The 23,503-nt window shown below is 41.8% G+C and overlaps 1 protein-coding gene across 1 annotated transcript in view; it reads right to left on the bottom strand.

Moving 5' to 3' along the window:
* LOC103613261 (ras-specific guanine nucleotide-releasing factor 2) overlaps positions 1 to 22,596 on the bottom strand; it is a gene marked incomplete at its 5' end in the record, with an annotated part of 43,798 nt that extends 21,202 nt beyond the window's left edge. Inside the window, 3 exons of the mRNA XM_008631014.2 lie at positions 4,505 to 4,611; positions 21,104 to 21,193; positions 22,468 to 22,596. Of these exons, the coding sequence (XP_008629236.2) occupies positions 4,505 to 4,611; positions 21,104 to 21,193; positions 22,468 to 22,596 (326 nt within the window). The remainder of the gene's footprint in view (positions 1 to 4,504; positions 4,612 to 21,103; positions 21,194 to 22,467) is intronic.
* Positions 22,597 to 23,503: the final 907 nt, after the last annotated feature.

The following is a 23,503-nucleotide window of genomic DNA, read 5'->3' as shown; positions in this document are numbered from 1 at the left end:
CCAGAGGGAGGATCGGAGCTCCACCAATCATATCATCAGAGGGACTATAAAATGGCCCCGGGGCTGAGCCCCCGCGCGGCGGGGTCTTCCTGAGGAACCTGAGTCCGAAGGAACGCCCTGTGCCCCGTACTGTTGTTCTTTTCTGGGTTGCCGAGTGGGACTCGGGCTTATCTCGAGTCTCCGCTCCTGGTTTTCTTTTTAAATAAATGAGCAGACTTTTATTCCACCCAAAAAAGTCCAGGCTCCGTTTATAACACCTGGCTCCTGCCAGCCTGGGACGTGGCACAGCAGCAACTCAGGGCATTATTATCCAGGGCACAAGTTTAGGCACGCTGGGTCTCCTCACCAAGTGGCCAAGAGCACGCTCGAGGCTGTCTCCGGGCAGCCCCCCTGGCTCCTCGCCATCCGGATCACCACAGCTGCTCATTTCACAAAGAACACCAGAAATGTCTTTGCTGTTTCAAGGCAGGGGCCGCAGGTCCTAGAGGTCAATTTGCAATGTAGTTAAAATACAGTGTATCTTGCTAAGTGTGGCTTCAGTGTAATTCATTCATATTTCTACAATATACTTACTATAAACTCACCAGATACCTTATTCATTACTTTATGCCATTTAATATGAGCTTAGTGGGGTTCATACAAAGGATTTTCTCTCTACTTTTATTCCAATGAAGTAGAAAGAAATGAAATGGGCCAATTCATGTGAGCTAACACTATTTTTAACTAACTGCAATCATCTTTTCCTGGACAATCCTATGTATCCAGGTGTTCTCCCCAGTCCCCAAGTGCTATCAGTAACTTACATAATGTCACAGCTGGAGCCGGGCAGGCATTGGGCACAGATCATGACCTGTATTTTCAAGATCAAAGCCATGGTCCTCTCCCCAGGCCTTGTGGTAACTCTGTAAGCCACTGACACCATCCGGCAGCCAGAGAGTTTGTGAGAGAACCGTTCCAGCTGAGATCTTCAAAGAAGCCAGTGGGAACAAGCCCTCAGTTGTCACTCAGAGAGGCCAGATGTGAAAGCCTTGGACAAGCTCCACTGCAATCTGCTTGCCATTTTGGAGCAGAAAAAGCTTCACTTGCAGCACAAGTGAAGATAGATAAAAGGCAAGGAAGTATTTTTAAATAAAACAAGGCTACAGGACCTCGCTCAGATAATGAAAGTCATACTGAGACTTTCTGCCCTGGCCCCCTTTTGCCTTCCTATTTTTCTACCTCTGCAGGAGCCAGTGGTTATGCTCCAAGGCTCCTGCTCCCAGTGATCCTCTGCCCTGTCATTTGTGTGCTCATTGTTTACAACAGGAGAATCCTGCTCTGCTCCTCTCAACCACATTTCAAAAACAAAATGTAAACACAAACATTCTGCTGTTACTTAGGGCAAGAAGAAAGCTTTGCTGGCTTGCAGGTGTCTGAATCAAAAAAAGAGGAGGGACATGGAATAAAAAGAAGAAAAATGTAAACAAAACAATCTGGAATATCTAAAGCTGCCTTTCATACTGTGCTGGTTTTGGCTGATGAGCAGAACAGGTTTGACTACTCTTGCTCAGGGTGGTAAAAACAGGGATGTATGTGTCACTTCCCCTGGGGATGGTTTGTTCCCACACTTTTATCTGTGCCTTGAGAGGTCCTAGGGACATTCATTTGTTCCTTGTGCCCTCCACAAAGGGCTGCAGATCTGGCACTACCATGTGTACATTTACTTGAAATTTAAGTGAGGCTTCTACAGTGTATGACTCAAGTTTTAAGAACAATCAATTTCTTTAAAGCATTGTTCAGCATGATTTCAAGAAAACAAAACCACTTTATGAAAGCCCGTCCTCACTGAATAGGCTGATTCATTAATTTTAATGATTCTGTTTTCTGGTCACAGACAATTTTACGTATTAAATGCTGTCCATGGTCAGATAGATTTAAAAAAAAATAAAAACAGAGCAAAGCTAAACCATCCCTAAGTGTGGTTTTGACACAGCTGCAATACAGTGGAAGTTAATTGATTCCACACCCCAGCACAGATGTTCCAAACCCCAGTCAAGGATTTTCTAGAGCAAAGTGAGCAAACACAAGGCTCTGAACCGTCTGTTTGGATAATTCCTGCATCCCTCGGTTCTTGCACTAACCCTTACCCATGTTCTTACACGCAAGAGAGCAGAGGCTGAGCGAGCCAAAGGGTTCCAGAGGGAGGCATGGAGGGTAGGGAATAGTGAAGTGGGATGATGCACGTCAGAGCCCTTGAACAGATGGCTGTGTGTGAGTCTTGCACCAGTGCACAAGACATCAGGACAACAACTTAGGCAGACCTACCACTGGTGAATCAGAGAGCACCAAGACAGAGTTGGTTATGCTGCAGAATTATTCACGAGCTGCAGCACTAAAGCAAGTCTGTAACACCATCTCACACCTGGCAGAGAAATAAAGACACTCGTTACACCTCTACTGTGTTTGATTCTCTTTGCATCCAGTGATGAGGAAATGGTGTTTTGCCAGAAAAAACTCTGCATGGTTGGTCACCTTTAGTAGTGGTGTGGGCTGTTGATGACCACGAAGATCTTGGGACATTGCAAAAGAACAGTCTCTGGACAGAGAGAAATTGCCCATTTGGTGCTGGGAGTTTTTGCAGTAAAAGCAAATTCAAAGGCAGGTAAGAGGGAAAACAATATCAAAATTGCATGTTTATCTTTGCAAACATCCACTTATTTTCAGTTATGTTGTAAGTTGGGGGTTTTTGTTTGTTCAGGTTTTTTTAGAATAAAACCTGCCCTTTTTTTTGAGAATCAAACCTGCTCTTGGTTGCTCATGAGGATGAAGGATGTCTCAGCCAAGGTTGATGAGTATCCAGAGAACAACACAAATACCTTAAAACATATAAAAGTTTTTGGCAGGTCTGTTGTTCTTAAAAAATTTCAATGCTTTTATTGTTGTGTCATTTTGAAAATTGAGTAAGCGTTTCCTCACCAGACATTGGTGGCTCAGGATCTGCAGTTTGTGCTGTTACTGTAAAATAAGCTTGGAGCTACTGCTCTCCCAGGACTGTACATCTTTACTGCCAACATTTCAAATTGTTTGGCCAGACAGTAATTCTTCACTTGTCCTCCTTAAACTAGTCCTGTCCCATATTTTTTGGCAGCAACTAGTCAGTCTTTTCTGACTAGTTTGCTTATGTCTGTCCTTTCTCTCTCCCTAGTCTCACAAGTAAACAACACAAAAAGCTGATTACATGCTCTGCTGATGTAGCATTTCTTATTTCTCATGCCAAAGCCCTTGCATTTTAAAATATGTGCTATATTGGAATAATAATGGACAAGGAGAGCTAAAGAACTAAAATCTGACACCTTTGCCATGGAAAAAATAAAAGGCAGTGAGAGACCAGGGAGTGCAGGTAACAGCTTACACTTAGAAAATGCACAATGTGTTACTCATTATCTTTGTCCTCTTCATATTTTTAAAAGAATTCCAATTGTAAACATGATGCAAAAGCAAATGCAAAAGTAATCAGTGAAACTACTTGTAGATTTGCTTAATGTAGATAAAAGTTTCCACATTTCCATGATCACATAAATTTTAATTAGCAAAGAGGATCAACTCATGTCATAGAAGATATTTAATATGAACTGGAATGAAATAAGCACCTAGAGTAACACAAAACTGTAATAAGTCTGCTGCCACTTCTGTTACAGCTCAAGATTTGCTTGATTCTGACTTTAATTTAACAGCGAGTCAAAACCTGAAGTTCATAGGCTGCTTCCAGTAACTTGAAATGATTAATCACTCCCATGATACCAAGAGAGGTTTTAGTAATCTCTTCTGGGCTGCTCAGCTTTCCAAACATAACTGATTTTCCCACTAACACATCTCTTACTGAGTTAATTCTCTAGCAAACTTAACCTCAATGAAAATTAAACCCTTTACATGGGAAAAAGGGAATTGATTTTGCGTTAGAGAGTTTGACATTGCTGGAATTAGCTTTGGAGATGAAGTATCCTTTATTAGCAGCACATAGTGACAAAGCAGTCTGTAAGTGCTGTGAAGCACCAGCTGCACAAGGTGTACAAAAATCTCTCATTTGCCTCCAAAGAGCCCTCTTTATTTTCTTCCTTCCTTCTTTCCTCCCTCCCTCCTCACCCTGTCCATCCATCCATCCATCCATCCATCCATCCATCCATCCATCCATCCATCCATCCATCCACCCTTTTCAAAAGTCTTCTACATCCATGTCAGAATCTCCCAGCATTTTTCCCACCTGTCAGCTTACAGGATATGACATTCCACAGACCACTCGGATTTCTTCCCCTCCCTTCTCTGCCAACACCATTTTACAATCACAGTCCTGCCAGGCCTGTGGAGGGACTGGCACGTGCTTTCCGTGCGCAATTCACCACAAATAAATGAATAAATTTCTGCATGACAACACGAGTATTTTAACACAGCCAGAGCAGTTGAGGCAGGCTGCCTGTAGCACGAACAGTGTGAACTGTTGATCCCTGTGTGTTTGAGGAGGGGATACCTGTGAGTGTTTGGAGACCCAGTGCCGCAGGACGTTGAGGACGCGGTTGGTGGCGGCCCTGCGGATGATGAACTCCTTGTCACACGTGCGCTCCGAGTTGTTGAACCCTGCACAGAAACAAACCCACACTGGGGTTAATGGGGCTGGGGAAAATGAAAATACAATAGGAGAGATTTCGGGAAACGGAAGGCCTGTAGAATATTTCTGTGCAATAAAAGGAAAGGCGCCAGACAGGTGGTGAAATGTGAATGTCTAGACCAAAGAAATTCTGCAGCACCTCTGGAACACAGCCTTGCCCATGGTAACACAGACAGCTCCTGGGGTCAGCACTCAGCTTTACAAAGGTGAAGAATAATTGCCTGTGCAATTAAATTTCAAGGCCTCCCTTCAGCATGGAAGAAATAAAATTAAGTGTATAAAGAAATAAAGTGAATCAAAGCAAACTGAAGACAAAGATTTTTTTTTTTTTTTTTTTCCCCAGTATGGAAGAAATTTACAGCAAGGAAAAGGACCAGACCAGAGCTAGGCCTGTAATCAAGCAGATTTGAAAAGCCCAAATGGTTTAGAAAAGGGAAACAGGTAAATTTCAGAACTAGTAAAGAACAAGGGGAGGGGAGTAGTTTAAGCACAGAGGAGGACAAAGTCAGCATGAGAAATCCTCCTTCACAAGGGCAGTATTGTACAGGCTCTACTAATCGACACTGTTCAAGTAAGTTGTTTGGTTTTTTTACCACTGGGATGACAAGAAAATGGGAAGATATATGGAAAACACATTTACAGACCCAGCTGCCTGAAAACTACAGTTTTCCAGATGCAGCATTTCCCTATTCATCTTTTATGGACAGGTTTGTTTTTTTGGTTTTTTTTTTGGTCAGCAATATTTACTTATAAATAAATAGTTTTATTAGCAAGCAACTTTCTTCTACATTAGTATTATTGCTTCTCTTTTCATTCTGCTGTAGTTTTATCAAAAATAAAATCTGTGCACTAAAATGATGATTACATTATTTTAATAATAATGAAACTGTTACAGTAAGCCCCTGAATGTCTTTTAAAAAATGGTAACTCTGAAGATATACTTGAGAAGAGTGCATTTTTCTATGTTTCTGTTAGATTTGATTTGCTCTTGCACTGTGCTGCTCTCCATTCCACTCGGTGCAGAGCCCAGGAACAGCTGGGAACACCCTCCCATATGACCAGTACTTTACCATTTTTTTGGTATAAAAGCTGCTCGAAAGCCCATGTTTTATTATAAATAGCACAGGCAGATTAAACTTCTATTTATTCTGTGATAAACCCATTGGAGGTATTCTAGAGGCTTGTATTAGTTTTTTCTATTCTTTTAACAGGCAATCCAGAAAGTCCAAATTGCTGCTCTGTATTTTTGGCAAGATAAGCAAGTCAGGAAGCATTTAATTGCAGACTCACATCTTTTACTGCATGTTAGACCCCAACCCCCAAATGTATTTTTTATCCACACTTACATTTCATGGGCATTTTTAAACTATGGCAAGTTACACTGTAGATGGCATCTAAGATTCAATATCAACGGAAGTTTAATACTGAAGCATTTTAAGCAGTTTCATTCCCCATAAAGAGAAAAATAAAGAAAATCTCTGAGGCTTTTCTCAGCAAAAGGTAACACGGGCAACATTTTGTGTGTTAATCTTCTATGCCTTTCACAGTTAACCTATTGCAGAAGCAATTAGGAATACACATTATAAACTGTTCAATTAGCCACTTAATTGCAGCAATGAAAGTCACAATGAAAATTATATATTTAAGCAGCAACATCTTTACCAAGGTAACATTAAGGAAAACAAGTTTCAGTAAGCTGTAAGGAAAAGAGAGAGAAGCCTACAGGGACAGTTTTGAGTGAACTACAATAAAAGAATAAAAAGAGGGAACGAAAAAATTAAAGCCTCCAGAGATCACTTCAGCAAACCGGTATGGCCCTCAGAATTTCATCAATTTTTAAGCAGTAATTAGCTTGTTGCCAAGAATGAGCAACACGTTCACCCAGATCCATGTTCTCCGTACTTAATGTCGATGTGTTGAAGCAATAAATGGAGAGCTCCAGTTGTGTAAGAGAAGAACTGAGATGAACACAGATGGCCCCAAATGTCAGGGAGCTGTGCAGAGCCAGAAGGCCCCCCAGGCCTGCTTTTCTCCAGGCTGAGCTCCCCAGCGCCCTCCACACCTTTATAAATCTGAAGGAATAACAAGTAATTTAATTAGGATTCTGGATGGACCTGCCCACGTCCACACCCGATGGTGAAATAACCTGAAACACTGCATGGTAAATATCCTCTCCTCTCCTGAAGGAAGCAATCTTTCCACTTTAGAAATACAAGCAAGTATTTCTAATCATTAATCATCTCAGTGGGCAGGTGCCTCAGTGAGTGCTACTTTCAAGTAATGTTTTTCACCATTATCTGTTGAAATTAATATGTACTGATTCCACAAATAGTATCTTCACATAATGGTGATGCAGAACTTTTACCACAGGCTGTCAAACACAAAGTTAACCTGACAGCATTGCTAGTTTCACTGAGTTACTTCTTTCAATACTATTTAATCACTCTGTTCAGGTACTTGTCTTCAGATTGTTAGGCAAAAAATCCAGTCTCACCTTCACATGTTTTCTTTTGTGCACTTCAATAAAAACCTGGTATTTTTGTAGCTTCCTTTATCACCAAAGATTAAAAATACAGGTGCTTAATAGACATAAATCTCCACATTAAACACTTTAATAAAAAGTTAATATTTGTATAGCTTGCACTATCACTAAAGATTTAAAAAAGTATGTGCTGGATAGACAGATAAATCTGCAGATTAAATTATAACAGTACCTTGTACATAGCTCTTGTTACGTGGAAGGCCAGAGCAGGTCTCAGAGGGAGGTGTCATTGCCTATTCCATTCATAAATCCCCAGGAAATCGATGGCTGCAGCTGGAAGGTGTCAGTGATTCACCTCTGCAAGTGCTGCACTCAGGGCCAGATCTCATCCATGTCAGTGTGAGACAGAGAGAAGACCCTCTCCTCAAAAGCTAATAACAGCTGCCTTTAGCAAAATCCTGTCCTGCTTTACCTGGTTCTTCAGGGCTAAACTGACTCTATCAGCAATTTACAGCATTGCACCTTTAAAATCCACCTCACCCCAGAGGAACATTTGTATCATGGCAAAGTCTGCACCCTGTACTTTAAAGAAATTAAACATTTTATTTTCTTTTCTATTTCAGTTGAGATGTCAAAAACTCTCACTCCAGCTACAGCAGCTGTATTCTCTGCATTTTGTATTTCTGCATCCAATAGAAGGTGTCCCTGCCCATGGCAGGGGGCTGGAACAAGATGTCTTTGGGGTTCCTTCCAAGCCAAACTATTCTAAGATTAGTCTGAGATTAATACAACAGCACATGATTCTTGACCATAGTAATTAACTTGTCTGAAGTTTTGATGGTATAATAATAATATCCACTTTTAAGGGTTTATCTACACAAAGATAAATCCGTTCACAAGAACTAGTGTAAGTTGTTCAGAGTCATGAAGTTTCTGGTGTCTTTCTCAGCAAAAATCTTCCAATCAGAAGCTGATTTGATGTGCCAGTTTCAATGAACTACCCTGGAATCACACACTGAAGGTGTGTTAGCACCCAGCAATGGGAGAAAATTGCACTCCAGCCTTTGGGGAAATCCCAGAGAGTCCCACAGAGTCCCAGAGGTGGAAGGAGAACATTCAGGGCCCACCAGGTAGATGACAAATAACCAAAACTGATGGATACACCCGAGAGTTGTAGGCCAGCTTCACCACTCAGGCTGGCTTGAATCCTGACAGCTTTGGCTTAGCAAACACCAGTGGTGCTTTCTGACCTGGATAAAGAACAAATACAAACCCCAGGCGTGGGGCACAGCAGTTTTCATCCACAGATTAAAACTGGAAAAGCCTCTCCAATATATGCAGTACTAAAGAAAAGCCTTCCCAATACACAAGAAGCCCCAAAAAAGGGATTATATTTTTTTTTACCTGAACCTACCTACAAAAGTTTGGATGAGTGTTTATAGATTCCCATCCTTACTGGTCATACATTCTCAAGCAAGTAATTGGGTCTCACACATTTTCACAGAAATGTGTCAGAGGGTGAGTATTTTAGTGTGGTAAGAAATCTAAACTGCCAGTGATTCTGGCCTCCTCCATTTCTTTATTTATGATATTGGGCTGTCATACATTAGCCAGCTGAAGAACGGCAGAGCTGGAAAAGAAAACGAACTGTGATGAAAAGAAGGGTGAAGATGATGAGATCCCATTCACTGTGCAAAGTACAGCATATTTGCTCAATAATACAGTCCTTCCTTTTTTTTTTCAGTTACTATTGAATGATCTTAAAACCATTATGTGGGTTTCTCCATGAGCAGTGTGATGCCTCAGAGCACTAGCTGTAACATTTAGCCACAGTCTTTAGGCTACGTCAGTTTATGTGAGAGGAATATTTAATCATTCACTATGCCAGGCTTTGAGTTTGTTTCAGAAAGGGCTACAAACTAATTCAGCATCAGAACTGACTGTTAAAAGCCAGGAGCAATCCAGAGCCCAACGCATTTCAGGCATTTAATTTCACTTTCACTGGTCTTTGGGACATATGAAATCATTTTGTTCTAAGAAATATGCCACTGAAAATCCCTGTTGTAACCACCCACGTCAGAAATAATACCAAGTATGTATCTGATTCTTCTGCCTAAAGCCTCTGCCATACATACAATCTAACTATCGAATCAAGTCAAGGGATTATGGTCTTAGTAAGGTAAATCCCAGGGATTCACATGGACCAGCTGATGTACAATAGTGTAACACAGATAGAGACCTAGTGACTGCATTTAATTTCTGCAAAATATTTAAGGGAAAGGTTGGTAAACTATTTTTAAATGACCCTTGATTTAGAAAAGCTTTTTCTAATCAGAGAAATTTAAAGAACACAGCATAGAGATAAAGCAGTTGTGTCAAGATTATGCAGTAAACTTGGACTAAATCCAAAAGTCTAAAAATACATCAGTCCAGCAAAATAATTTTAGTTTAATGGATGGGATAGAAAGGTAAGTGGCTAAAGAATACCATCAAGATACTATTTTATCTCCTCTCAACAACACTAAGGTTGCTCTGAGAATTATCATAATCTATGAGATTATATGCTTAAAACATGTATACCACAAAGAATGAAAATATTCACTTAAGATCAAAGAAATATTCAAATTTTAAGATTTGTCCTTCAAAAGTCCTTAAAAACAGGGCTGCTGCTAAAGCTATAATTAACACACACTCTTCAGATTTCTGGGGTTGTTAATAGAAATATTCTCTCAGGAGAGCACATCAGTCTCACTCTTGAAAAGGAAATCTTTAAAAATGGCTAAACACTGAGAACATACTTGCAGTTACAAGTTACACAACTTACTACTAAAAATCAATAACTCATCTTAGAGTAAAATAACCACATAGTGTGCATTTTTAAAGCTAAAATTCAGCAGCAATGCAAGAACATCCTGTCCTTGTCTTCTTTCAGCACCAGCAAAGAGAGACAACAAGGGGTCAATGTCATAACCAAAACCCAGCTCTGAATTTTGGTACAGCTATATACATCTTCAAAATCACATCTGTTTGCACACAAGAAGTGTTTGTGTGTGCATCCATGGGTAAACTCACAAGTCCACTTCTTCTGGTGAAGTCTTAGACAAAACCATCTAAACCTTGTGCCTTTGTTTATATATGTAACTCTAGGAAGGAACAGATCCCGAATTTCAAAGGCTGTTGCTGCCAATTGTGTTCTCAGATTTCAGAATACCATGACAAATGTGCAGTGTGACAGCAGCTTTTTTTTCCTATGACTTACATAAAAAACTATAGGGAACAACTGACAAAGAAGAAAAGCCTTTCTGAACAATCCTTAGCAATTATACTGGCAAATCTTTAGTACACCTTAGACTTCTTTTTTTTCACTGCAATAATGCTTGAATTATCTGCTATGAACAGTGACAAGAATGGCAATACTGCAGCTGATACATCTTTGAATTTGTACATTTGCCTGTGCTCCTGCTATGTCTCTTATCTTTCAGGGAGGAGATAAGCAACTTTTACCTATTGATGTTTTCCTGCATTCCAAATGATCCCTAGCTCTTCATTTCCTTAATGACACTTCATCTACACTCATAACTTGCTCTATCATCAATATGAAGAGGAGTATAGCAGATATTTATTGCATAATGTTCACAGTCTTTTCAAGACCTATTCAAAGAAAGCTTTTAGACACTTAAAATGCTCAGTGTGCCCTATCACAAAGTTAAAATACAGTCTGTGACAATGTACAGATAAAAAGAGAAAATCACATTAAATGGCTTTTGGAATTTTTACCTTCAGTTCATTAAACTTAAAGGAAGGAGTTTGTGAGATTATTCATCTTTTTATAATGTCAATAGGAACAAAGGTTAAATGGAAAGGAGGCGATAATTGCAAGGAGCCAAATGTATCATTTTTCAGACCATCTGTGAACGGAGAGTTGACTGTCATGAAAAACAAAAACTGGCAGGATGCACACCCATCACCAAAAAATCTCTGAACAAAATGTCCATCTCACAAGCAGTTTCCAGACTGTTTAGGACTGGGTCATAATGGAAGCTTAAACAAATATTCATTATGCAAACAACACTTGGGCGCAGGGGGAATAAAATGAAAGAAAAAAGGCATAAAAGTGCTCCCCAAATTTCTCTCCCCACACCACTGCAGCTGCTCAGGACTTACTGCAATAGCTCGGAAAACAAATGCTTCACAGCTCTGTAACTCAGGAAACGTCCAGTGAAAATACTTTTTTCCTGAGTAGCCAGCTCTTCCAGCAAACTAGAATAAGGTATTAATTCAAAATAAGGGAATATAGAAGTAAAAGCAGGAGATCCTAAATGTCTGTTAAACTGGAGGAAAAAAAATCATCATTTTCTCCCATTTCTTAACTCCCAGAGCAGGGATCACTTGAAAGCAAAACTTCCATTTTCAAGCCATCGTCTAAGAAAATTGCGAATAAGATTCAACTGTTTAGCCAAGTATCTGAAATTGACAAGCAACAATTTTTGTTAAAATTTGTGAATGGGCAGCCTGGAACAGGAATACCATTTGCCCCCTGCCAGGCCATGGCCATCAGCCCCCGATGACCCCAGCCCTCAGAGACCCTATGCCAGGCACAGCCCTGGTGACTCTGCTTTGGTGACAACCCCTGAGCAGGTTTTGACAACCCTGCAGCCTCAGAAAGGGACACTGCTGGGGTCTACACCGTCATTTTTTTGTCACATAACCATTTCCGGTGGAGAACGGTGTCAGCTGTGGAGTAACTCAGTGAACATTTCCCACACGGAGTTTTTTAACTGAGATGGGAACTTCAGGAAAGTGCAATGTGCAGGCCTCAGTGCTTCTCAAACCTCCATGAACCTGCAGAAATGGGTCTGGGTATCTCATTAAAATGTGTCCCCAAGAGGGAACAAGTGCTCCCCTCCCCAGTTCCTGGCTAGAGCCATTAGTTACACAAAAATGACAAGGAAAAAAAACTTGGCTGTCCTGTGTAAAGGACATGGGGAGGTTAACAAATCCTATATCTTTATTTTCTTGGAACTAAACATCTTAAATCCCTGACAGAAAGAGGGCACTGGCAGACTCAGAATACAAGCAGGACTGATAAGCAGGACACAATTTGATGGCATCCTGTCTCTCTGACAGCAGATGAGGTGCCCCCAAACTCAGAGCTGGAGTTTCACATGGAAATCCATGACCTGGGCAAGAACAGATAAAATTACCATCTTCTACCAACTGCTTAGATAAAGTCTCATGTTAATCTTTAATTGGGATATCACCATCAAAATTTTTTCTTTCACATCTGGAGTCAAAAGGAGGAGGTTCCACAAATCTTTCCCAGTACAGGAATGAGATGTTATAGCCCAGGAAATTACTAGAGTGCAGAATTACTATTATAAACTGCAATGTTTATGGCATCACGCTGAAAATCACCTGCACATTTTCTGGTTTTGCTTCAGACATGGAACCTTTAATACAAATTCAGGAAGAAATATACACCTTTCCAAAGGTCAGCGTGTAGCTGCTGATGCAATTTGAGGCATTTAGCACAGCACAGGAGTGGATTACCCAGCCAGCCACATAATGTAGAATCCAGATCAAAATCACATCATATATTGTTTGCTTGCCTTTCATGTAACACAGCAAGGAAATCTCACTCTGCCTTGTCCTCTCACAATGGAAAAAAGAAAGCAAATATTTCCCTTACAAGTCTCACTTAATTCTAATCTTTGCCAAATCCCATACCAACTCAGCTGCCTACAGAATCTCCATCTCAGGAAATATAATGGTGTAATGCCACTTTATTATTCCTGTGTTCAGAATCAGGGCAATTCTCCCTGAGCAGGACAGCTGACACCCTTGAAAGCAGAACTATGTATATGTCTCTGTGTGCAAGACAGCAATAGCCACGGAAATTCCGCATCTGTTTAAAGCATAATGTGTGTTTGTACACAGTTTTCCATCTCAGGGCCCAGCAGGATCCCGCTGGGAGTGTCTGCCTGCATTGCTCTGCGTGGTGCCCCTCCAAGTCACATCACTGAGCTGAAGGCTGAGTGCACCTGGCAGCAGCAGGAGCAGCCAGAAGTCCCCTCCCAGAAGCGCCGCACACGGACCCTCCAACACACACAGGGCCTGAGCTCCCTGCCATCACTTGGCACCAGCTCTGTCGTTCCATTACTCCAATTAGTGCTTCTGCCAGAACAAACAAAACAAAAATATTGTCGCACTGGGAGCTGGCAAGTTGTTCAAATGACTGCAGAACAGCTCCACTGGTCACAACCCAATATAAGCCAAGCAGCTCTCCCTGAAAACTTTTGTGAAACTTTCTCATGGTAATTTTGATTAAAATTAAACAACCTTAATCAGGCTGTGCCTGGTTTATCAGAATGCAAAGACCCACACAAGACCCACTGTGGATCTCTATGAAACATGAATTACTACTTTCAGCTAATTTTCATCCCTCTAACATCATGCGAGTAATCAAGCAGGGCTAAAGTGTGTCAGACTGAGAGCTCACTGGACTCATCTGGCTCAACTTCAGTGCTCATACAGCTTTCTAGAGATTTGTCATTCTGGAAACCACAGCTGTAATTCACAAGGTCCATTTCTACTTGCTGTTGCTGTTAGAGTTGGGTTATGTTACAGCTGATCAACTCCTACAGCACCTCTGAGGAGATGAGAACTTTCCATACTCATTCCAGTGGCTACCGAAGTTGACACTTTCACCAAAGTATTTCCACACTGATTATCTTCAACCGCATTTGGCTGCTCTAAAATTGAGGTTTGGCAGCTCCACATCCCAGAAAGTACTGAAAGGGGCTGCAACACTTCACCCCAGGCAGTGATCAAGAATACAGTAATAGCCAGCTCAAAAAATCAGACATTTACAGTGCAAAAGGATTACACACTTCCCTTTGTACATCTCTTCCTTCACTAATGCACGGGTTATGCACGTAGCTAATGCACTAAAAATCAGTGGAATGTAGCGTGTAACTGACTTTTTTTATGAAGTTTTAGATTCAGAAAGGAATTCGATCCCTCCATAGACAGTGACATGAAGGCAGGTCCATCAATCCAGAACCCACAGGCTGCAATAAAGGCCTTGTCAAAAGGGCAAAACAGGCAGTGGGAGCCCCTGGCAGCAGCACCAGGAGGTACTTTTGAGTGTCCAGGCATACTGAATTGCTCTGAAGGATGATACCACTTGCATTTAGCACCGGCAGCAAATGAACAGAGCAGGTTCTGCACTGACTTCAGTGAGAATCTGCTGCAGCTACAAAGGTCTGGTCGCTTCTGCAAGCAGACTGTGGGAGTTATGCAAAAGCAGAGGATGCCAAAAATGGTCTGGTCAACAGCCAGATTAGTTTTGCTAGCCTAAAACTGAGGGCAGTTTAGATTAAGATTTCTTCTCTGTGAAAAGAGAAGGAGGTAAGTAACTCAAGCCAAAGGTAATTTAGCCCCAGAGCTGTGTGCAGTCAGTTAATGGAAAGGGATCATATATATGCAATACATTTTTGTGTAGCAGCTTCAAGCTGTCATTTTAATCGCTCCTTTAAATCACTAAAATTAGACAGATTAAACCTATCTGTCCTTCTTGCTAGCACAGGGCAGATTTTCCTATGTGTAGATCATTATTTGTCAGAGATACTCCCCCAAAGACTCTTTTTTTTCCCTGCTTCTTTCTCACCCTCTCCTCTCCCTTTCACATGTGCTTTAAAAAACAAATGCTTGTACTAAGGAAGCCAGGCCCTCCTGCCAACCACAGCTCCCATCCCACTCCCATCCTCTCCCATAATGTCACCTTGTTCTGGTGAGAAATGGGACACTCTCCGCAGCATGGTCGGCAGGATGGAGGAGGAGGAGGAGGATGAGGAGGAGGAGAAGGAAGGCAGCTTTGAAGCATGCTGGAAATACAATGTACCAGCTAAAATTGGGTGACAGAGCTGTTGAAACAAAGCTGCTGTGTTCATTAGGGAACAGCTCGTTTGTTTGGGTGGAAGTATTTGCTTCTTGTCTAATATTAATTTGTCTGTGTTGGGAGATCTTTACTCTCCTGCTTCAGCTGAGGAAGACATAAGCTTCTCAAAGTTCTTTTAACCTATCTGGTACAAATATTAAAGAAAAAATACCCACGATCAGTTTAGATCTTGAATTCAAGTTTTTGTCAAAACAATCTCCTTGAAAGCCCATGTTCAGTAGAACAGTGTCAAAATAAAATGACTGATTTTAGAATCAACTACTTTTCTTCAAGTTGTGTTAGACATTCTTAGGAGAGAAGAAATCTGTGTTTGCTATGCTTATGTAAGTACTTTCTACTTTATTAATTGTTAACAAAAATGGCATTATTTTGCTAAGTTGGCTTCATCCATACAAGTATTAACAGATTTCAAGTAAAACTCGAATCTCTTGAAGTCACAGAGAGCACCTTCATACCTGCGAGTGTTAACAAGTATAAGGGCCTGCAGAGAGAGCAGTTTTGGTAAATGAACACCAAAAGGTGTTTTTGCTTTAAAGATCAGTGCATGATATCTTACTAATCCTGGCTCTGTGCACTGATTCTGCGCAGAAGAGATGTAAATAATAAGTTAAGAAGGAAAAAAAAAGCAACAGCATGTTTCAAAGAATTGTACAAAAATAAATGAGGGAAATTCGCAAGTTCTAGAAGCCACAGGTGGAAGAAATAATTCTCCATGTAAATTGTTTTTATCTACTGCCAGGCTTTGTGTGGGTGCTGCATAGATTACACTGCTGTTGCTTAACTCCTGTAACATCTGTAGGATTTCTGCAGCAAGACTACAGATGATTGGTGAGTATTTTGGCAGGAGGTTCCTCTCCCACGTTTCCAGTCTCACTGCTTGTTTTGACACTGGCTGTGTGACAGACTTGGAGAGAGGAGGAATTCACTCCTAAGGAGATGGGGCTTGCTGCAGCTGCAGCTCCACTCCAGGACTATTCATGGCAAAGCTAAAACAAGGGATTAGCAGGATACCTGGTAGGATGAGACCATTCACATTCAAATTGTTGTAGGGACTTTTCCATATTATAAGGCAGACATGGGAGCAGATCTAAAGAACTTCTGTGTGGATTTTGTCACTGATTAAAGAAAAAATCAAGAACCAGTTTTATGAAGGTGTATAAACAGAGGGAGAAGAAACTGCTGAGGTCCATTCCTATGTTAGAATCTGTTAGTATTGTTATACTATTTTTATAAATTGGGAAAGGAATAAGGTGTGCAACAGCCAGTTAATGGTGACAGAGCACTTCAGCTGCAGCAAGCCATGAGCCATCCCTCACATCCCTCACAAGAAAAGTGACATGTAAAAGACAGAACCTGCTCTATTCATCCCTACTGTGAGTATTATCACCCATACAGGCTCCAAGCTGTGCACCTGGGGTGCTTTATTTAAACTTCTGTACTTTCACTTCATGTTTCTTTTTATCATGCTGTTAAAATAAACAACTAATATGCAAATTTTCTGGAAGAGAACAGAAAAAATATGTTTAAGATAGGTAGAGATTAATATTTAACCAAGCAGATTAATTAAACAATAGGAAAAGTGAAACAGCTTGGTATCAGCAAAGCAGTTAACTGTAAATTAAGTGGAAATAATAGCAATAAAATCGGTAAGTTAAAAAATGCCTCCTGAAGTGCATGAGAACCTGAACCATCCTGATTTAGAGAAAGGTTTCATTCACAGTGCAGGACCACCACAGGCAGTGCTTCCCTGGGGTGGTTATCTAAAGAGAGGCAAAGCCAATGTACACCATGTGAGAGCCATCCAGGGCTTTGCATGCTTATCAGTTGATAAAGTTACCATTGCATGGGGACAGCAATGCTAAAATGCTATGGCCAGAACTCTCTGCAGAAGATAATTGCATGTCCTTCGTGGATGGTTCTGAGAGAGTGTGTGAGCACAGACCCTTGCTGTGAGTCTGATACCCAGCCTGTCTCAGTGCATCCCAGTCAGAACTGGGAGGTGGGAAGTGGAGAAGAGCTAAGGCATTGTACCACGGGAAAACAAAAGAAAACAACCAGCAGTAAACACCCCAAAGATCCCCAAAATAAAATAAATAAATAAATAAATTAATAAATAAAATTTTAAAAACAACACCAAAACACAAGACGGCCAGAAGGCTTCAGGGAACAGTGAGGACATTAAGACACACAGGTGACTTGTGCCTCCTAATATTGCCCCACAACCTCCAACTGATTTCAGCTGCTGGTCCTGTTCTACTTTGCCTGTCTAGTAACCTCAAACGAGCCCTGCTTCCAAGTAACTTTCCACTCTGCAACCCAGGTAAGTCTGCTCCCTTCAGAGTGTCCCTCAGCAGAACCTCACTGAACTTCTACTGATTGCACAGTCACAAACTCCTGCTCATTTTGAGACTTGGCTCCATGAAAACCATCTGACATGCCCTACACCTTGCATTAGAAAAGGCAGGAAATCATAGAATTATAGAATTGTTAGGGTAGGAAAGGACGTCTCAGTGCACTGAGTCCAAGCCTTTACCCACACCACTGTGTTCACCACTGCTGCTACCCCTCCCTGGCATCCATCCTTTTACGGAATGTTCTCATCAACCCTCCAGCCCTTTCTTCCCTAAACGTCACATGCACAGAAGCCATTTCATACCTCACCTCATCCTTGATTGCAAACTCTCAACCCTTTCCAGGTCTCACTCTCTCACCTCCATCAGGACTGTACATACCCTCCAATATGTGTGCAAATTCTGCATTTGTACTGTGGTACCATCATAGTCTTCCCTGTTCCTTTCCATATAATTTCTGATGCCTCCTTTACCTTTCTGGCTCCTGCTGAGCACCACGATCATTTCAGGAAATGACCAGTTCTCATCCTCAGTCCTGAGCCAATCCTTGCAGGTGCAGAGCTCAGACTGTTTTGCCTCGTGTACACCACTTGGTATTAATCAACACTGGATTTCATCTGCCACTCTGCTCACGTTCCACGTAGGAGTATTGTAAATGACACACGTCACAGTGTCTGCAGCAGGGAAGCCAAGCAAAGACTGAACAAAAACAAAAAAACCCCACCAATCTCATTCCAGCCCAGAACTGATTCACTGGTTGGTCATGCCCATCCTACAAAATGAACGAGACAGGAGACTGCTGGGAGAAACAAAGGCATTACTTTAAAAAAATCTCACAGTCGCACAGGGGAAATAAAATTATTGGATTTAACCAAATTTTAACTTCATTACTCTGCAACTTCGGTACTATCTCTATCACAAATAATTGCACCAAGTTACAAAACAGGTGATTCCATGGTGTAAGGTCTGGTTTGTAACCTTCAGTTTTTATACTCATTACAGGTATTACACTGGATTACTCTAACTTCGTCTCCTGAGACTCAAAACCACACATTTTCTTGCCAAATCTACTGCACAACCTTCTGGTTTTTTACATCACTCAGGAGAATGACCTTTAATGAAGAGCTAGCTTAAACAGCAACACAAAAGAGAACTTATAAATTTTAGGAATGTTGTTTTTCCCTTTCAACACTTCCAAGCTTTGATGCTCCTTCAAAAGACTGCATAATTGAAGATTGTATTTTCTCTCATACTTCAGTACTATGAATATTGAAAACCAGTGATTTTAGCAATACAAAAACAGTATTTTTAAATTTAATTAGTTCCTAGTGGGAAAACCCAGTATTTTTTATTCTTACTTTGCTTTCTAAACAATTTGTAAACATACTGGATTAACTCATAAAGCAAACTGAAATTAATTCATAAAGCAAATTGCGTCAGTGATTTCATGCAGTGTCTGATTCCAAAGGCAAAGACTATTCATCATTCAAACAAAAATTGCTAAATAGAGGTTTGTGACAGGCTCATCACACAGTGTGATCACACAGCACATACAGGACAAGCAGGGAGCCAGACCCAGCCAGCAGGGGTGTAGGAAAGGCAGGTCCAGCCTGGTCTCCTCCTGTGACCAGGTGACACACCTGGCCGATGAGGGGAAGGTGAGGATGTGTCACCTGGACTCCCAAGCATCGCCCCTGGGAAAAGCTGCATGCCAGGGCTCAGAGAGGAGCATCTCCCTGGGATAAGGACTGGCCGGTGGCTGGGCCCAGGGACAGTGGGGACGGCGCTGCACCCAGCAGTGCCCGGTCACCGGCAGTGTTGCAGGGAGCAGCGCTGGGCCAGCCCTGTTCAACACCTTTCGTGATGGCTTGGCAGAGGGGATCGAGCGCTCTGTCAGTGGATGACACTCAGCTGGGTGGGACTGTGGATCTGCCGGAGGGCTCTGCAGGGGGATATGGACAGGCTGGATCCATGGACCAAGGCCAATTGTGTGAGGGTCAACAAGGGCAAGTGCTGGGTCCTGCAGTTTGCACTCAACAACCCCATGCAATCCTGGCTGGGGCAGAGGGGTTGGAAACCTGGGAAAGGCCATGGGGTGCTGGTGACAGCAGCTGGACATCAGCCCAGGGGTGCTGAAGTGGGCAAGAGGCCAATGGCACCTGGGCTGTGTCAGGAATAGTGTGGCCAGCAGGAACAGGGCAGTGATTGTCCCTCTGTGCTGGGCACCGGTGAGGCTCCCTCCTCAGCGGGTTGGGCTTTAAGGTCCCTTCCAACCCAAACCATTCTGGGAGTTGTTCTAAGTGCATCCCAGCACAAGGACTCAAAGGCTCCAGAGAGAAGACAGCAGATACTCACTCCTGAAGCTTCCAATCCCAGTTACACATCTGCTGTACAGCTGGAAGGGGATGTCTCCCTGAGACGAATCAAAAAGAGATGAGCCTGAGGAACGACACCTTGGATTTTTGGTTCTGAGGTGCAAAGTCTCAACAGCACAAGAGGACAAAGCCCCAAGCCGTGCCAGGGGAGGTTCAGGTTGGACACCAGGAGGAATTTCTTCATGGAAAGGGTGGAAGAGGCTGCCCAGGGAGGTTTGGAGTGCCCATCCCTGGAGGTGTCCAAGGGAGGGCTGGAGGTGGCACTCTGTGCTCTGGGCTGGGGACAGGGTGGGGATCAGGCACAGGCTGGACCTGACGGTTTGAGAGGGATTTTCCAACGTAAATGGTTCTCTGATAAAGTTCCTAACACTGAACATCACTGTCTTGTAATCCAAAGATCATAGGAAGCACACAAGACTAAGAGGAGCACTGATCCATGCTCATGCAGAAATGATTTTCTCCTGATGTCTTCTCACCCATCAATCAATGACCACAGCTTTAGACAAAGTGGATACAAAATCCAGAGATCCACGGAGATGTTTTACTGTCTTACACAGAATTTCATGGATGATTTTGAGACTGGGGTCTTCCAGCTAGTTTCTTGACATTCCAGTGGGAAAGAGGCAAGTGTGGGTTTACAGCTGGATTGTGCTTTGTTACTCATCGTCAAAATGAGCCGTGGGATTGAGCATGTCAAGCCAAAGGGTAGTTGATTTTGTAGACTTTAAAAAAAATGGGGTTTATTTGCAACATGACCTATGAGAGGACTCTGTTAATGGAAGATATTAATATGTCAAAGGGTACATAGCAAGATGAGCAGCACATTCAAAACTTAAATCAAGTATTTTATGTTGCACTAAATACCTTGAGTCAGTAGCTGCTTTCCAAGGAATATACAGTACACACTTGCAATAAGTAAAACTGCATGCCACCTTTGGACATAGAGAACTTCATTTAAAAAAATAAGGTCTTAAATTGCGAGTAAAAACCAAACAAGAAAGATATTATCTGGATGCTTAGCAGATCACATACTTGTCAAAGATTAATCTTTCAGTAACAGACTGGATTAGAAATATTAAGAAATCAACTAACAGGGTTGGAAAAGGCCTTAAAAATACCCAGTTCCAACCCTGCCATGGGCAGGGACACTTTCCACTAGACCAGGCTGCTCCAAGTGCCATCTGAGCTGAGCATGTGCTCGTAAGAACACAGAGGTCTGTTCTGAGAAATGTTTATCTCTTGAGAACCTGTGTGTGCCACTGCCACCCCTCCCTGCACAGCACAGCCCCTCCCCTGGCGGGCTGCCGTGCCCGGCTGCAGCTGTGGCAATGGCAAAAGCAGAAGCAGGAGACACCGAGCAGTGGCTGTTGTCAGCAGTCTGCACTGTAAAGGGAAGAGACAGGAAAAAATTAGCTTCGACAAACTTTTCATTAACCAACAACAGGACTTAGAATCTTCAGTAATGTTTGTAACTTTGTGAGTATTTTGTTTATTAACACTGTCAGATGATTTTCTGTTGAAGACAATGAAAGTATCATAATCATATTTGTGTTTTGTATTTCCAGGTCAGTATAATTAATGTTGCAACAGAAAAAACATCTAAGACACTGCCAAGGTGAGGAACAAGATATTAACCAAACAGGATGGGGAAAAAAAAAAAGAGAGACAAAGTGAAAAACAATGGCATAGAAAATCAACCTAAACAAAAAATTCTGTCAGAGAATTAAGCATATTCACCATAACTGGATTTACATGTTTTCCCTGGTCACTGCCCAGGATGAGCACAGTTATGCAGATTTTATCAAACTTTCTCTTCAGGGAGTGCTGTGAACATTGTCTCTGACTAGGACTCAGACAATATGACACTGCCCACAGTTTCCAGCTCCCAAATCTTGCCTTCTTGCCACAAATGTGCCCAGTCATAGAAAATTACTATTGTTTTAAATCTAAAGTGTCCTAGCAACGTATTACCCAGGTGAGAAGACTCTGCTCTGCTTCTGTTTTAGTCCCAGGTATGAAACACCTGCCCAGAAATCTGGTCTGCAGGAGCTGGCAGCATTTTTAGGTGTTCATGGACACAGCTCACAGCCCTGCTAATGATTTCAAAGAGACACGTGAGAGCTATTTGAGGAACTCAAGCTCTCTTTTTCCTCTTCAATTGAGCAGCTTATTCAAATTTTGGAATGAATAATGTGACACCATCTGTAAATGTTCAGTGTTACACAAAGAAACAGACACATTCACTCCCCATTGACAACAATGGGTGTTGTGTATTTCATGATTACAGATGGTGCCCAAAATATGTCCCCTCATCAGCTGAAAAAAATATGTCAAAGTCTTGAGAGTTCTGTGAGAACAGGACTGATTCAATATTAGTCTTGAACTTGGGCACATCCTGCTCAAGCTATTTCAGAACACTGAATCATACTGAAGTCTCAACATGCTTCCACGTCTCATTATTGCTACTCAAATTTAACAGGCACACTTCACATTTTAATCACTTTTTTATTTTTAACACCTGAGAAATATGAAAAACACAAGCAAACCAGATGCTTCAAACATTATTACTGCTTTCTACTGCCCAGCACAGATGACAGGTACAGTGATTAAACTCTCTTCAGAGTGACTGGCAGAGCCAGGCCGTGTCAGTCTCTCACCTCCTGGCTGCCAATAGCGGAGGGGACGCGGTGTCGAAGGGGACCTGCACGGGGACAGCTCTGTGGTGTCCACCACTGAGGTGCTTTCAGGAATAGTCCTGTCCACTGACACAGATTCGAGAACTGCTGCTTTAAAAGAGAATAAATGTCAATACTGATGATCACGCATAATTTGGTTAATAGTTCTTTCAAACAGTACCACCTCTGGAACTTGCCATGAGATTTTGCCATTAACTCAGCAATAATTATCCTCTGGAAGGAGTTAAAGGAGTGGGAAAGTCTTGTACCAGTAACACAAAAGCTCATAAATAAAGAGCTTGGTGAAAACCAGCAAGTTGTCAATTTTAAAGTATGTTGGATAAAACTGCACTTTCAATCAGGAGAATATGCAGTGACATGCACACATAGTAAGGGTACTTGAACTCATAGGTTTTCTATGAGCTAGGGAAAGTAATCCTTGTTGAATAACAAAGCGTAGTCAAAATCCGTCCAATAAAATTGCCAACAGCACCGGAGAGCAAACTAGTACACTGCAGAGTTCTTCTATCAGAAGAATAAAAAAAAAGGAATGGGAGAAATACTGCTTCTAAAATGAGGGAAAATAAACTGATACAATACATCCTGCATTTGATGTGAGTAAGAGCTCTGCCTGCAGCATAAGCATTGTGTCTATAAATATAAACAAAAAGTTTGGGAAATAAAAACTCTGAAAGCAAACAACCTTGAAAGTAGGCAAAGAAGGTGAAAATTCCAGCATGTAAATGAACAGTCATAGAGAACAACAATCACCATTTTTTACAGAACAGATTTCGTGCAGTTGTACTGGATTTAGAGTAAGCCAGAGCTGGTTTTTGGAACTCTGGCAGTACCAGAGCAACAGTACCACCCATTTCTATCCCCTTTATGAGATTTCTTTTTAAACTTAGTCATCTTCCTCAACATGCTGCATGCAGCTGAGTGGCAAAAGGACCCTCTACTGCAGCACAGAGCTCTCTACCTGCAAATTTCTCCAGACTGAGTGCAAGCTGTTCAGCAG

The sequence above is a fragment of the Corvus brachyrhynchos genome, unplaced genomic scaffold (assembly GCF_000691975.1).
Source record: "Corvus brachyrhynchos isolate BGI_N302 unplaced genomic scaffold, ASM69197v1 scaffold144, whole genome shotgun sequence".
Classification (NCBI taxonomy): Eukaryota; Metazoa; Chordata; class Aves; order Passeriformes; family Corvidae; genus Corvus; species Corvus brachyrhynchos.
This window is presented reverse-complemented; position numbering and strand designations above follow the sequence as displayed.